At 52.0% G+C, this 16205-nt stretch overlaps 1 protein-coding gene across 2 annotated transcripts in view; it reads right to left on the bottom strand.

The window, feature by feature from the left end:
* Window positions 1-3519: 3519 nt before the first annotated feature.
* Window positions 3520-16205, bottom strand: part of SRL (sarcalumenin) — a 44291-nt gene continuing 31605 nt past the window's right edge. Inside the window, exons 2-6 of one of the 2 annotated variants that reach the window (XM_059415463.1) lie at window positions 13156-13257; window positions 12253-12348; window positions 8213-8329; window positions 7258-7491; window positions 3520-6081 (exon numbers count right to left, since the gene is read on the bottom strand). In XM_059415463.1, the coding sequence (XP_059271446.1) occupies window positions 5270-6081; window positions 7258-7491; window positions 8213-8329; window positions 12253-12348; window positions 13156-13225 (1329 nt within the window). In that variant the 5' untranslated portion in view covers window positions 13226-13257 and the 3' untranslated portion in view covers window positions 3520-5269. Of the gene's footprint in view, window positions 6082-7257; window positions 7492-8212; window positions 8330-8532; window positions 8601-12252; window positions 12349-13155; window positions 13258-16205 lie in introns of those variants that run through there. The other variant, XM_059415462.1, reaches the window with a different exon arrangement.

The following is a 16205-nucleotide window of genomic DNA, read 5'->3' as shown; positions in this document are numbered from 1 at the left end:
CCAGTGTCCCCCAAATGTGACCCTGGGCAAGTAAGCTCGCCCACCCTGCTGTGAGTCAGGTTTCAGATGGAATTCTGGCCCTCCCACTTCCACACGCCACCTCCCCACCGCTCTGACCATCAGTCTTCTCATCAGTAAAATATGAAGACTAGTAACAACATGGAATGCTTGCTGTGGGCTGCATACTACTTCAAGCACACTACATGTTTTAGTGATGTCATCCTCCCCCCAGTCCCACAGGGGAAGGGGGGGCTATTTGTATCTCCATTTCATGGCTGAGTATTCTGAAGGACAAAACTGTCATTTGCCTGATGCTGCCCAGCCAGTAAGTACTGGAGCCCAGGACGAAACCTAAGCCATCCAACCCCAGAGTCTCTAGTCTTTTCCATGCCAGATGGCTTCCTACCTGTGGGGTTGTGTGAGCACTGAACGAAATAATAACATGGAAAATACCTGGCCTGTGGCCTGGCGTGTGGCTGTTAGAATTACCACATCTTGTCAAGTGTAACTGTGGGAATGTCTATAGGTCTCTAGCCCAGTTCCTGGAAAAACTCTAGAAGCTGGTTCTCTTCCCTCCTGAAATGATGAGAAAACAGAACAGGCTCCCCAGTGCAAGCAGACACAGAAGAATGCTCAATTAGGCAGGTTACTTTTTTATCCTTTGATACAGGGAATAACTTAGAACCTGTAGGATATACCTTTGCTACAGGCAAATTCATATCTCTACTCTCATTTTCTTGTTTTTCTTATGCTTCTCTTTTATTGCCTTTACGGTCTTCTCAAGAAAAATTAAGGTTTCCCTGGACTGGGAGAAGCTTGAGTCAAATGTCACAGACAGTAGAATCAGCACAAAACATTGCCGGTACTTGTAAGTTTTTGAAGGCTCTAACTTCCCCCTTAGTTCACAGGGGCGGGGAGGAGGGGCTGCAACTGCAAAGCCAGAGCCTCGGAGGTGTCCTCCTATGGCTGGGTTTTCCTGGGTCTTCCCCTGGCTGGGGCATCCATCCCTCCCCGTGCACACACCTGCCTACACCTGCTCCCATAACCTGTCATCCGCACGTCATTCATACAATTACTTCTTCACAGCCACACCCAGACATACCTTTCCACTCCAGGACCCTCTATACACCACATATGGCGCACAGACACCTTCTTTACTCCCCCCAAACCTCCTTACTGTTTCATTCATTCTGACAGCTTGCAGGTAATGAGCCCTCCATGCTGGGTGCTGTGCTACATACTCAGAGATCTTTCGGCCACAAACACATACACGAGGGCTTGCAAACACACTGATTTTCCGTGCAGGCATTTGCACACCCCTTGTACATATAACCACAGGTAACCCCCACATACGCAGATACGTACAGATCCCCGTGGAGACCCCCTGTCTGTTAGGCCCCTCCTATTATCAGGCTGGGTTTAGAATGATCTTCGATTTTGTTTTCTCCATGGCATCCAGCTATCCTCATGGCAGACAGGGTAAAGGTGGTCATTAGGGTACAGGGCTTATGAAATAGCACAATTTTGAACATGCTGGCAGGTTCTAGTGTGTGATGTTTATCTGTGAAACATCATTCCTCACCTACTTTCCGTTTTCCAGGGAAACGCTCCATATTTCTCCCAGTCATGGGAAAACCCTGGTTGCAGTCATGGGCGGGAAAGCTGACCTGGGGGAGGGTGGCAGTGGCCTGATCTAGGTCAGGGTACTCCGTTGCTGACTGTGGACCCCCGAATCAGAGGAGGGCAGGGGAGAGGGAGGCAATGAGTCACACTCTACTCATCCCACCCTGAGATCAGCCTCTCCCGACAGGAAACCCAGAGCGGGTGGCCACCGAATTCTCTTCCCTGTGCTGACCCCCTCATGATGGCACGTTGTTCAGTCTCACACCCCCATCTATTTCCAGCCTCCCACTGGCTCCCCAGAGCCCAGTTTCTTCCTTTGCATACATACTCTAAACCAGAGTGTGAGGTCCTCAGGACCCCAGAGGTAAAATTTCACAGTAAAGGAGATCTTCTCTGAGGGGCACAGGGTTGGGGAGTCAAGGACAGTGTACGTTCCCTTTAAAAACAAGTACAAGGAGGAAGCCCGGGATCCTGATGCAGGGAGAACCACTTTCAGCAGAAGCCAAGAAGAGGCACTGTCCTTCTATTCAGCCCAGACTCTCCAGCTCCCTCCCCAGAACCTTCAGCTACCAAGTGGGCAGCGGCATGGTTGAGGGCACAGACAGAGTGAACAGAGTGGTATGTCTGCCCCTCTGAGACACTTGGGGACAGAAGCTTCCATAGTTCCTATGAACGGGCTACCACCACAGACATCAGGGAGAATGACAGCCAGGGGCTGAGGAGAGATGATGTCTTCGTCTCCAATTCTACAACGGGAAACCTGGGTTTCAAGGTCATCTTTGACATGGGGAGGGGGTTGCTAGAAGCAGCAGAGGTCTAGAGAAGAAGCCGCTGGGGGTGTCTAAAACACGAGTGGGCAATTTGTGGATTATCTATCTATCCCTAAGAAACTTAGAAAGTAGCACTCGGGGTTGGGAAGAGACAGGAAGGATGAACAGGCGTAGCGCAGAGGATTTTTAGGGCAGTGGGAATACCCCGTATTCTCTAAGGACAGACACATGGTGACACACTTGTCCAAACTCGCAGAATGCACATCAACGGGAGCAAACCCTAATGTGTTGACTCTGGGTGACTCTGGCCTGTCGGGATCAACTCACAAGTGGGAACACATGTCCCACTCCGGTGGGGGTGTTGCTAGTGGGGCAGCTGTGCATCGTGGGAGCAGGGGCGTGCAGGAAACCTCTACCTCCCTCTCCACTTTGCTGTGAGCCTCAAACTGCTTGAAAAACAAGTGTTAATAGAAATAAGTCTAAGAGGAAGAGAAAGGGATTAGGCAGGCTGGAGACCGTGAGAAAGCATGAGATGTCCCAGAGAGATTGAACTTTATTGAGATTTCCTCCCAGATGAAATCAGAATGGCATTAACACTGGAAAGCTTCCACTTTGGAGAGAAATAGCACTGTTCAGGCACAAACACTTACAGATAACTCCTCTTGGGGGAAAATCTCAGGATCCTCAATTTACCCCAGGTCCCAATCCACCCCCACCCCGCAAAGAGTCAGAATTCTACTTGAAATCCACATCCACAGAGCAGGGCCCAAACAGCATGGAAAGCCCAGGCGGGCCGGCTGATGAGCTTACTGGCAATTCAGAGAAAAGGCAGGTCAACGAGAGAGGAGAGGGAAAGGAGTGAGAAAAGGCAAATGAATGGAACAAAGAAAGGGAGAAACAATCACACTGGTCATGTCATCCCCCACCCCGTGAAAACACAGATCCTGAATGAAGGTACCGGCCTCCTCACACCCATTTCCCCCAGAGTGACGGGGCACTGGCTGCTGGACGGGTCTGCACTGTGCACCACCCCGCTGCATGGAGAAACCAGACCTTCCTGAGCTGCTCAAAGGCACTGGGAGCATCAAGGAGCAAGGAGGGGAGGGCAGACTCTTGAGACAGTAGGTGTGGTGAGGCAAGGGTGGATTTTAATGAGAAGAAAAGCAGCTCGTTGGGCCCTGGTCACCAGACTCCTTGGGCGCCCCAGCAGGCCCCAGCGTTCTGCTTGGCTCTGTCCTTAGAAGCAATGTCCTGTAGGCTCTGGTGCCTCTGGCTGACTTGTGGGAGGTTCCAGGCCCTGCTGCAGCTTGCACCCCAGTGCTAATCCTTCTGGGAAGCAGGAATTCCGAATTCTCCGTGGGGACCTGATCTGATTGACCAGCAGTTCACTTCCATGGCCTCGTCCTCGGAGTGCCTCCCATCTGCCTTCATCTTCACTTTCCTTCTGGTCCAAGGTGATCTCCTGGTGCTGGTGGGCCCTGACTCAGGCCTCATGCTGAAGCTCCCCAAATCACTCACTCCCAAGGGAGACTGGCTCACGAGGCCACAGGTGCTGCAGAGGGCAGCCCAGGGCCAGGTCTCCTGGATTTGCACAAACCATTCACTCACCTACTTTTCATCAAAAGGTTCCTTCCCTCCACTCCCTGCTGCTCTCCGGGGTTGCGCACCAGCCAGGCAGGAGCCTCACAGCACATCCCTTCTCCATGCCCGCTGGCCTCTGCAGTCTCCCTCCTCTCTCTCTCGGACAAGGCAGGACATGCATATTCACACGGATTTGAAGGCACTGGCTGCCCTGTGGTACGCGTGGTGCAAACCAGTATCAGTTCAGGCGGACACTGAATGTGAAGCCTTGGCTTCCACCTGCACTGAGTGCCTGATGCTGGTTCTGACTCGTGGGCAATCACTCTTGAGTTTTGAGTGTTGGCACATCAGGGAATGGAGAAGAAGGGGAAGGAAAAGCCATGGCGTGAAAACCAGGAGGGAACGACTCTTCTGCAGAGCATCTCTGCAGAGAAGGTATGGAAACTGCCTCCTCCTCATCTGGGGGAGATGGGCTGCCCAGAGAAGACCCTCAGGAAAAGGAGCAAGGTTTCCATCGTCCCCTCTGAAACCCACCTTTGGGGTCTGAGTTTTCCAAGACATGCAATAGACAAAGACACACTGCAAACCAATTAACCCTCTGAGCCTCTCTGGTACTTGCACTGAAGTCACTTCCAAGAAGTAAATTACCTGAATGCATGGAACACTCAGCCTCCTTTAGGGGCTGAGAAAGACACTGAGCTTCCCAACCAGCTTAGAGAACTACATCAGAGAAATGGCAGGGGGAAGGCAGTGCCTTCTCCTGGCCCAGGGGACTCCTGTTCTCTCTCAGCATTCTGCTATCCTAAACTGTTCCCCTGCCCCATGAGGAAGGAGGGAGGAGGGCCTGGAAGGAGGAGGGCCAGGAGACTGCGTGAGAGGAAGTCACGAAGGACCCAAGCAGCCCTTCAGAAATTAAGTCTTCCCTCTTTTTCCCAGCTTAGAGACATAAAAGAGAATTTCAGCTGCTTTCAGCTGGACACGCATCACTTCAGTATACACTAGAATTTAGCTGCTTTCTGTCCCTTTGCAATAGGACCCAGGAAAAGCTGGCAGGGCCTGACCTGCCTCAGTCAACCCCCCACGGAAGCAAGGAGATGGGCACACTATATAATTCACAGTTTCCTCTTGCCTCCCTTGACCCACACGCTCCCCCACCACTGGCCTCAATTAACTCCCAAATCTCCGGCATGTAAGGATTCTTGCCAGTGTGGCTCAAAGGGTTAATAAACCAGGACTTCTCAGACAGGACACAAGCTCATCCACCAACAGGAACCCCAGAACGGAGACACGATGACCTAGTGTTTCTTATAGCGATTCTTTGGGGTCTCGCCACACCCTGTTTTGTCACAGTTGAGAGCACCTGGATTCTTTCCTAGCCCGAGGCTTCCCAGGAGGCCGGGGAGCTCCTGTGTGATGGCCCGCTCAATCTTCTCCAGGAAGCAGCCCCCCATATAGGAACACTGCTGGGACAGCAGCTTGAAACTGGAGATGGGGTTGATGCCAAAGAAGTCCTTGTAGGCCTCACGGTTGGGAAGGTCAAACTTGCTGACGTTGGTCTTTGCCAGGATGGTCTTGAAGATGTAGAACTTGTCGGGGTCTTCCACAATGTCCTTAAAGACCAGCTCTCCATCGCTGAAGAAGGTCATTTTGTCCTTGTAAGTCTGCAGATAGCGGTCAACCAGGAGGGCATGGATGCGGACCCGGATGGCATGCTGGCGAATGAAGGCGATCTTGTTCTCCAACCTGTTCTCGATAACCTGGTTCAGGTCTTCCAGAAGAGAGATCTCTTCCTTGAGAAACAGGTCCCGGTGGGTATCGGGCTTGTAGTCTTGTGGCCAGAAGGAGCTGACGTACACCCTCGGGGGCTCTGTGACGTTGATGAGTGGGGCCAAGCTCCAAAAGAGGGCCCCATAAACCCGCATAAGCATCTGTGTGGCCAGGTTGTCGGCCTTGTTCAGGATGATCCTTATCTGGGACTCACGTCCCTTCAGCTGGCGGAAGAGCATCTCCAGCTCCAGACCCACATCCAACTTGGTTGGGTCAAAGACGACAAAGATGAGGTCCGCTCTGTCAATGAACCACTGGCACACGTCATTGAAGGGGTAACCTTGGGATGGGGGGGGGAGTAAGAAGTCAAGCTGAGCAGGCTCACCCTAACCCTTCATGCCCCCTTCCAGAACCAAACCATTGCCTGCACTGAAGGAAGTAAAGGCAATAGGGATTTTCTGGGCTTTTAAAGACTCAAAGAATTAACTGCATATCTCGTGGGCCTTGTAAGCCCTGAGCCAAGAATAGCTTGATCCTTGTCTTAATCTATGGAATCCAAGGCTCCAGGAAAACAAAATACTTTTTCAAAGTGGAGATCTTTCTACTGTTGAAAAAGATATGGGACAGTGGCAAAGACATTGAGGGGATGACGTCAGGGAATTAGAAGGATATGAGGGAGAGGATGTGCTATTTAGGGGGAAGCAATGTGGAGCTGGCCCAAGACCCAGACTGAAATTTGGTCTCTGCCACTGGCCAGCCCAGAAGAGTTAAAGCTTCCAACCTTCTCCATTTTAGTTACAAAATGACAAGAAGAACAATAGCACCTAGGTCTATATAAAGATTATGATGTTGCTGTAAGTAACAGAAAACACCTAACTAAAACCACCTCTCACATGGTAGGTTCTCAACATATTTTAACTCCTTCCACTTATTTCCAAAATGAGGAGACTAGGAATACCTGTCTTGAAATAATGCTATAATAATCAACGTAATGCACATAATTATCTGATGCATAACAGAAGAAGAAAGGTGAATTTATTATCATAATTATTAGTGAGAGTATTATTACCAGTAATAAAATGGTCATAAAATCAAAATAAGAGTTACAACCATAAATTGAGATCCACCATCTGGGCCTATAGTCCTACAGATGCCCTGTGATGACTCATGGCTACATACAGCCCCGTGTCATGGTAATCCTTAGCGACCTCTGTCATAACCTAGTGTCTGCTGGGCCCAAAATGCCACTCTTCTCCCATTGGAAGAGAATTTTGGGAAGTCTAATACAGGCTTATGGTCAAGCAGGCCTGGTAAAATAGACCCTGGACCAGGAGGAGTTTGAGGTCAGGTTCAAACCAGAACCCGAGTTAACCAGAGGTCAAGTACACATGGACTGGGATCCAATTTGCCTTGGACAACGCTGGCCATCTTTCCTCTCCCCTGCCTGCCTACCACCCGCCGCTGAACTGTTTTCTAACACAAAACTCAAGGTGTTCGGACACAAGTGCTCTATTACCTCTTTCTTGCTGCTTGCGGTTTTCGATGATGCCTGGTGTATCCACGAAAGTGACTCGCTCGAGAAGTTTGTGGGGAACCTCAATGCCAATCAGCTTCTCTAGGAAATTCTGGCCAAATTTCTCAAGGGGTGAGAAGGACCGGGCGCTGTCTGCAGCCATGACGATACCCTCGATGGTTTTCAGCTTGGGTCCATGCATGAGGACGGTGAACTCAGAGGTGGTGGGCTCAGCACCTGCACGCATGGGCATGAGGGCAGTTGGAACACAGTCACCTCTGGGACAGAGACCCTACTACAAAGTAAGTGGATAAGCAAGGGGTTCCAGGATGGGTTTGCCCCAAGAACTAGATACCCTGTTTGCTAAGCTAGTGTCTTCTTTCTTTTTTTAACTGTAAAATAAATGTCACGAAATTTACCATTTTACCCATTTTAAATGTACAGCTCGGTGGCATTAAGCACATTCTTACCACTGTGCAGTCCTCACCACCATCTGCCTCCTGAACTGAACCTGTCCCCATTCATCCCCCGCTTCCCAGGCCCTGGTAATCTCTGCTCTACTCTGTTCTCTGTGGATTGGATGACTCTAGGCACCTCCTAAATGGAATTGGAGGACATCTGTTCTTTTGTGTCTGGTTTATCTCATTCAACATAGTATCTTCAAGATTCATGGATGTTGTAGCATGTTTCCAAAATGTATTCCTTCTTAAGACTGAAAGATACTCCTCACTCTATCATACGGATAGACCCTTTGGTTTATCCATTCATTTGTCTGTGGATGTTTGGGTGGTTTCCATCTCTCAGCCGTTGTTTACAAACTCTCCTGTGAACACGGACTACAGCTGGCTTCTTGTATGTAACTCCCATTGTTCTATCGAAGACACCCATGACTATTTCATCATGCCCACACAGAGGACACTGCCATGCCAAACACACATACACGAGAATCCGCTATTACCTGTATAGAGCTGATAGCGAGTGTTTTCCAAGCCGAGGAGGTAGTTTATCATGGTGGATTTGCCAACACTCCACGGTCCCAGGAATAGCACCATGGGCTTGGAAGTAATCTCCCCATCTGTAGGCAGCAGGAATTAGACGTGGAAGTGACTGATGAAGTTCATACAGGAGTGACACAGTGCTTCCCGCCACATCCCAGTCCATCTAATGGAGTTTGAGAATTCTACACAGGATTGGGCAGGGTATGGCGATCAGTGGCATGTCTCTTGCTATGTAAATGTGATCACCCAGTTAAAAGACACGAGGAGATGTGATTCTGACCTTACACAGATCCTTGGCACACAGGCTCCAGAAGGAGAAGATGACATCAACAAACACTGACTCAGAGCTCACTGTGGGTGAGGCCTCTTGGTTTGCATCTGAGGAACTGCTCATCAGAAGGGGAGAAGGGAGCTGCCACAGGGGGAGGGATTAGAACTCTGCTACCTGGGAACGCCTGGCTGGCTCAGTCAGTGTAGCATGTAACTCTCAGTCTTGGGTTTATGAGTTCAAGTCCAACACTGGATGTAGAGATTACTTAAAAATAAAATGTTGGGGCGCCTGGGTGGCTGAGTGGGTTAAGCCTCTGCCTTCAGCTCAGGTCATGATCTTAGGGTCCTGGGATCGTGTCCCGTATCAGGCTCTCTGCTTGGCGGAGAGCCTGCTTCTCCCTCTCTCTCTGCCTGCCTCTCTGCCTACTTGTGATCTCTCTTTCTGTATCAAGTGAATAAATACAATCTTTTTAAAAAATAAATAATAAAATAAAATAAAATGTTAAGCGGTGCCTGGGTAGCTCAGTTGGTTGAGTGTCTGCTTCAGCTCAGGTCATGATCCCAGGGTCCTCGAATCGAGCCCCGCATTGCACTCCCTGCTCAGCAGAAGCCTGTTTCTCCCTCTCCCTCTGCTGCTCCCCCCTGCTTGTGCTCTCTCTGTCTGTCTCTCTGTCAAATAAATAAATAAAATCCTTTATCAGCACCACGCTCTAACCAACTGAGCTAACCGGCCAGCTGCTAAATAAAATCTTTTAAAAGACAAATTTTTTTTTAATTAAAGAAAAAAAAAACCCTCTGCCATCTGGATTGGTAACACAAAGAAAAAGACACGAGATAGGCTCACACAATCTTAGACATCTTGGACGGGAGCCTCCTGACATCCTACCTCAGGCTCAGCCTGACCCTGGGCTCTGGGCCAGTCTCAAATTAGCCTCCAAAGACCACGATCTATTTCCCAGGACCAAGCACTGACGAGGCAATTCTTGGGCCCCTGGGCCCCATGTCCAATGTCAGGAAGAGCAACCTGCTTGGGCCACACCAGTTGGGGTCTCTAAGAAGGGAAAGTAGAATCCTTCAGTGCTTTCAAAACCAGGGGGTGGGGGAGACAGGGCCACTGGCTGCTGACTCACAGGCTCCTGCTCTTGCAACTTGTCCCTGAGCCACAGCACCGGGACCAACCCAGCGTCACATACACCTCACATTCTCCAACCTCTTGGTCCCCCTGAACCTGGCTCATAGGCCCTGGACAGTAGATCCTCTTTTTTTTTTTTTTTTTCCATTTTGATATATTTAATTTCTTGGTTCAAAAATCAGAAGTATATTGGGCGCCTGGGTGGCTCAGTGGGTTAAGCCGCTGCCTTCGGCTCGGGTCATGGTCTCAGGGTCCTGGGATCGAGCTCCACGTCGGGCTCTCTGCTCTGCGGGGAGCCTGCTTCCTCCTCTCTGCCTGCCTCTCTGCCTACTTGTGATCTCTGTCTGTCAAATAAATAAATAAAATCTTTAAAAAAAATCAGAAGTATAAAAGGGTATAGAGTCTCCCACCCCTATCCCCCATCTGCCTCAATCATAACACCCATGACGTACTCTTCCAGACATTTTAATGCACACAGTCTAAGCAACAGGAGCAGATACCACATTCCCCATCTTCTTTCTACAAAGAGGAGTGAGTACAGTATTCCTCTTGTTCTGCACCTTGCTTCTTGAAGTGCTGGTTTTCTTTCTCTGAGGTGAAACTTAGTCCCAGAAGACCAAGATGGTGTCTCGTAAGTGGCAGGCACATATATAATTGCCTGAAATTGATACCACGGCCCTGCCCCATTCCTCTCGGCCTGCAAACACACACGATGAGTTGCTTGCCTCCCTGAGTGCCAACACCTGGCTCCGGGACAGGAAGGGATAGGCAGACTAAAGGGGTGGCAGGAGTCCCTAGTTATAACCACAAAGATCCTAGGCACAGTGTCTTTCACCCAGGTCCAGGGGACACTAGGGGAACTGGATCTTCCAGCTACCTCTGAGAAGAACTATAAACGGGCCCTCTGGGGGATGCTGTTTCAGCTGTCTACAGCAGGGGGCGTTACTGGCATGTGCAGGAGGCCACAGGTGAGCCGCTGAGGTTCCCCTGCAGACAGGGAGGCAGAATCCCTGGCACCAGGGCATGGGAGGGGAGAGAAGCCAAGCTCAAAAAGCAGGGATCAGAAGGCAGGAGCACCCTCCCCCGCACAGCACCGTTTCATCCGCCAGCCCACAGCCTCGGGCGGGCCACTTGGGTGGGTCTGTGGGCTTCAAGGGAAGGCCAGCGTGAGGACAGGAAAGCCACAAGAGAAAGTCACCTCACACATCTCCTGTGAAGCCCAAGAGGATGGTTGCCTCTTGGGCTTGGAAGAGGCTGTCCGGGAAGTCATGGAATAGGGCATTCTCCCCAAGAAGGAGCCGAGAGTTCCAGCTCTTGGTTCAGCTGTGTGATCCTGAGAAACCCAGCATTTCCCTGTGCATCTTGTCCCTCTTCTGTGAAGCAAGAGTAATGGGCACCCTAAATACCCTGCCCACTTTGGAGCCTTCGAGAGCATCACACAAGAGAATATGGCAGTTGCCCCTTCACACAGGGAAAGATGTGTAACACCCTCTCCGTTCAATCTGATACATTGTGAAAGTTTTCGGGGATGAACAACTCAGGAAAAGCACAGGGCTGCTGGGCAACAAGACTCTCCCAGACCATTATCAAGGCCACAAACCCCTATGACCTAAGGAGACTTGACAACAGCTACGAAAATGTTTAACTCCACAGTTACACTTTGAAACATCTGTCCTACAAATGTATCTGCACATACATATACAAATCTGCACATACATCTATAAATGTATCTAACAATTAGAGTCACATTTGTAACATTTCATGGAGCCCTGTGCTTTTACCATTTCAGTCAAATACAAACAGAAAAAGACATGCTTGCTCCTGGGAGCAGAGCAAATGTCTGCAAGTATTTGCAGGAAACTAGAACAGAGGAAGGCTCTGAGGTACAAGTAGAGATGCTAAAAATCAAGAGAGGGATTTTTATTTTTCAGTTCATACTATTTTCCACTATTTGATGGGGGGGTTAGGCAAAAAGTATCCCTTGTTTTTATTATTCCAAAAATCAATTTTTAAAAGGATCCAGACCCAAGGAAAGCTGACCAAAGTGATAAGAAGAAAAGAAAAAAAAAGGATTCTGGGCCAACTAGGGGTCTTAACACATGATCTCTTCCCTGTCAGGGGGCTCTGGGGGGACGGATGGAAATTGGCATCATGGTCCTGGGAAACCACAAGCATCCTACTGAGCCATGAACACATGCAAAGTGATCCCCACAAAACCCATGCAAGTTAGAGCACTCTTTTTTTTTTTTTTAAACGATTATTTTTTTAAAGATTTTTATTTATTTATTTGACAGACAGAGATCACAAGCAGGCAGACAGGCAGGCAGAGAGAGCGAGAGGAGGAAGCAGGCTCCCTGCAGAGCAGAGAGCCTGATGCGGGACTCGATCCCAGGACCCTGAGATCATGACCTGAGCTGAAGGCAGCAGCTTAACCCACTGAGCCACCCAGGCGCCCAAATTAGAGCACTCTTGAGGGGAAGGCTGATCACATGACAGAGGCCTGGGGGGTGGGATTTAGGGGTGCTGGGCTCCATGTGTTCCTCATGCCCACCACTCACAGAGCTCAAGAGCACGCGCGGGCATCAGCCACGAGGGTACCTGTGATCTCGTGCTGCCGAAGTTCGTTGTATTTGTATGACTGCTCCAGGGGCTTGATGGAGGAGTGGTAGATCTTTCGAAGCCGCTGCAGCACCACTGGAGGCAGAGAAGGGTGAAAGGGAAGAGACCAGCTCACCTTACAGGGTAGCTCCCCTCAAGGCCAATGGAAAGCAGGGCACCCCCATGTCACACCCCAACCCATACCTGCCTCCTCTGGCAGCCTCACAGGAGTGGGTCCACATCCCAACCCTCAGAAACTGTTAACCAAAAGGCATGCCCTCCCACCCTCAAAATCTCCTGCACTACTTTTTTTTTTTTTTTAACCTGATCCTCTTCTCCCTCCAGGGAAAAGCAACTCACAGAGTGAGGCTGGGAGCCTGCAGCGTATGAGGCCCAGAAGGAGGAACGGGGGCCCCAAACCAGGCCATCTAGACCTGACCTTCCCACAGCTCCCCTCTAGCTGTGTGTCCCACGCAAACTGTGCAAACTGAGGCTCCTCTGAGCTCCAGCCAGCTCGTCAATGAAGAGGAGGCATGAGCCCTCCTGAAAGCCTTGGGTTATTCTGAGCGTGAAGTGCCAGAAAGAAAAGAGCTTTATAAACTGTAAAAACCAAAACAGATGGGACGAACTCTTAAGAGCAAGCTTCCCCGGCCGCCACATGAAGGCTGGCACTGGGCCCCAGGCAGCGGCACTGGGATTTGTCCTTGGCCCTGGCCCTGTTCCCTCAGCTTGGATCACCTCTCCTCCTCCCTGCCAATTAAGAACCCCCACCTGGGCCTTGAACGCTGTTTGGGAGTCTCTTCTACAGGGCCCCCATCTCCAGGGCTCTCAGCCCTGGAGACCTGCCTGCCTCAGAGCCCAGACCCAGCCCGACCCCCAGTCCCAGATCCTTCCTCTGGTTACCAGAGTAATCATCCACTGGCTTGTCCTCACTCAGCATCAGAGTCTTCTCGATGTGGGAACGGTCCCTCATCTGGGCTTCTTCACTCACATCCTCTGCCTCTTCTGGGGAGAGAAGCAGAGGGCAGGGTTAGGGCAAAGCAAAGAGCCGGGCTTTGCTCTTGGCAGGAAAAGGCATAAGGAAGAGCCGAGGGAAGGCTTGCCAAGTTCAACTGAACTGAGTTATATCTTGAGAGACTCTGAAAATCTAAACTCAGCTTCCGCTAAACTCCATGATCCATTTCACATATTCAGCAAAAATGAATTGGGCACCTAGCATGGGTCAGGCACAGAGCCCCACACTGGGAAAGCGGTGGTGCCCAAAACAGACACAGCTTGGAGAGTCTTCCTCTAGTCTCATGGGGAGAGGGGGAGAAATAGTCTTGAAAGTAAGGTAATAATTATGGTCAGTGTTGTGGCTATGGCAGGAAAGATTCCAGAAGCTACAAGGGCCTAAGGTGTGTGCCTGTGAAGTCTCAGCAGGCTGGTCAGAAACCCCACCTGGGAGCTGAGATCCGAGGGGAGGAGTTAAGTAGGTGAAGACGGGGCAGGAGACAGGAGTGGTTTAAAGGAGCCGGCCTTACTTCCTAGCAGCGCAGGCAGCCAGAGAGAGGCTCCAAGCAAACAACTGACCCAACAAAATGAGCATTTTCTCAGGATCACACAGGCTGCTGTGGGTGGGAAGAGCTGCGGCTGGATGTCTTGGGGCGGGGGGGTGGCCAACCCGTTGCTCTGCCCAAGCAGGAGAAGCCCCGGTGACCCCCTGCAGGCTCCCAGGCCTACCAGGTGGGATGGACTTGGGCGTGAGGGATAGGGGAAACCAGTCCCACAGCCAATGGGGGCAGAGAAGAATCACTGTGTCTCATGCAACACCTCAGGAACAGATTCTCCAAGATCCCCTGGGACAGCCCAATCCCAGACACAGTGAGGGGGGGGGGGGGGGGGGGGGGGGGGGCCTTCAGCTGACTGCAGGCCCTCCCCCTTGTGGAGAGTGCAAATACCCAACAAGCAATGTGGAAACTAAATCCTGCAAGGAAATATGTGGGGGGGCCACACTGGAGACAGATGACTGAGCCCAGGCCCTGTACCCTGCAAGTCGCTCTTGGTCCAGGCCAGCATATTCGGATACAGCATGGGGGGTGCTGGCCATCCCTAGGATGCACTGCATCACTAGTGTCGGCCCTGCCCTCCCCTGTGCCCCACCCCCCAGGCCTGCAGGACACCAGGGTCCCTCATTATCACCATCCTGACCCCATTCCCCATCCACCCCACCAGACCTGGCCTAGCCTTCAAGGGGAGACCCCAGGGGGCTCTGAACACACCCTACCCACAACTCTCTCCACCAGCCTGCCACCACAGGGCCTCAAAACCTGACACCGTGCCCCGTGTCCTTCAGGTTAAGGCAGTGGTCCGCACTGAAGTGGATTGACGGACCCTAACAGGAAAGCTCCAGAGGGCGTCACTCAGAAGTGACCAGGTTATTCTGGGCTGTCCATGGTGCGACCTCCCATTGAGCAGCCCAAAGGCCCCTCATGGGCCAGGCATCCTGGCTGGGGCCTCCACCCAGCAAACCAGGAGCTGGCTGCAGGTTCTCCCACCACACCCTGTCCCTGCCTAATCCACCACACACGTCTTGCAGGAAGAGAGCAGCTGCCCCAGGGGCTGGGATCAATCTTCATGCTCCCCTACCCTGAGGCCCCTCCTTAGGCTCCTCTGCCTCGTCCCCCTCCGGTCTTGTATTCAATTCCTCAGAGCTCAGCTGGGGCCCCTCATCTCCAGGGCTCATGGTTCCTACTGCTTCCTGGGGTTCCCCGGCTTCCTCTGAGGCACCCCCAGTTTCTTCTGAACTCTCCCCGTCGCCACTGTCCTCCTCAGATTCTTCAGATGGTGCTCCTCCTCCTTCCTCGCCTCCACTGTGGTCACCACTCTCTTCTTCAGAGGAGGCCTCGTCCAGGGCCTCCTCGGTCAGCCCTGGGGCCTGGGCCTCAGGGGGGTGGTCCTCCTGGGTGTCCCCCGCCTCAGAGCTCCGTGCATGGCTGGTCTCTGAGACTGGGCTGGGCTCCCCCTGGTCCTCGGCTCCCTCCTTGGTTTCTGTGTCCATGTCCAAGCCTCCATCTGGCACTTCTGGCTCCTGATCACGCCCTGGGCTGTCCTGTTGTGTCTTAGGGGCGTGGACCTCCATGACCTCCATGGCAGGAGAGGCTCCCAAGCCTTCTGGTTGCACAGTCCCTCCTGCTGCCCCCTGTGTGGGGTGGTCCCCTAGAACCTCCTCAGCTTCCTCGGGGACTGCGCCACTCCCAGCCTGCCCTTCAGTCGCCCCCTCCTGTCCTGGGCCCTCTCCCAGTCCCAGCTCTTCCCCAGGCCCGCCCTCTCCTTCTGCTGGAAGGATGCTGGCTCTGGGTGGGCCCACTTCTTCCTCCCCGGGTCCCGCAGGGTCCCTGGGGGCAGCTGACTCTGAGGCTGAGGCATTGGAGAGGCTGGATTCGGGACCAGGGCCCGGGCTGGCGCTGGCAGGTGACCCAGCGGCTGTCTGCTCCGAGCTCTCAGCCTCCCTGCCATCCGGGGAGTGAAGGAGCAGGGTCTTCTCTTGAGGGGCCGCCTCCGCATAAAGCGCCCTTTCCTTCTCCTCTAGACTTGCTTCTCCAGCAGAGAAATGATTCTCCAACAAATTGCCAACATCTTCCGTGCCACCCGAAGCGGAAACTTGCCGTTCTAAATGATTAGAACACCATTGGTCAGTTTCACAGGGTTGGCACTCACTCTGCTTCTCTAAAGAATCTAATGCCACTTAGTTCCTGTCCTCTGGAAGGGAGGTGTAGACCTCCCTCCCTGCTCCTCACAGCTGCCCTCTGAGGCAAGCAGAGTGGCCATTACTCGGACTTCCACCCAAGACCTGGAAGCTGTGGCTTGGGAATTACCCACTCTACATCCCTGGGAGAGGGAGCAGCTGAGCTGCCTCTAGAACCCCACCCTTGGCCCCTGATTCTCAAGCCTCCACTGGGTCCTGATCACCA

This window comes from Mustela nigripes, chromosome 11 (assembly GCF_022355385.1).
Source record: "Mustela nigripes isolate SB6536 chromosome 11, MUSNIG.SB6536, whole genome shotgun sequence".
Classification (NCBI taxonomy): domain Eukaryota; kingdom Metazoa; phylum Chordata; class Mammalia; order Carnivora; family Mustelidae; genus Mustela; species Mustela nigripes.
The sequence above is the reverse complement of the archived record's forward strand: the minus strand, read 5'-3'. Positions and strand labels throughout refer to the sequence as shown.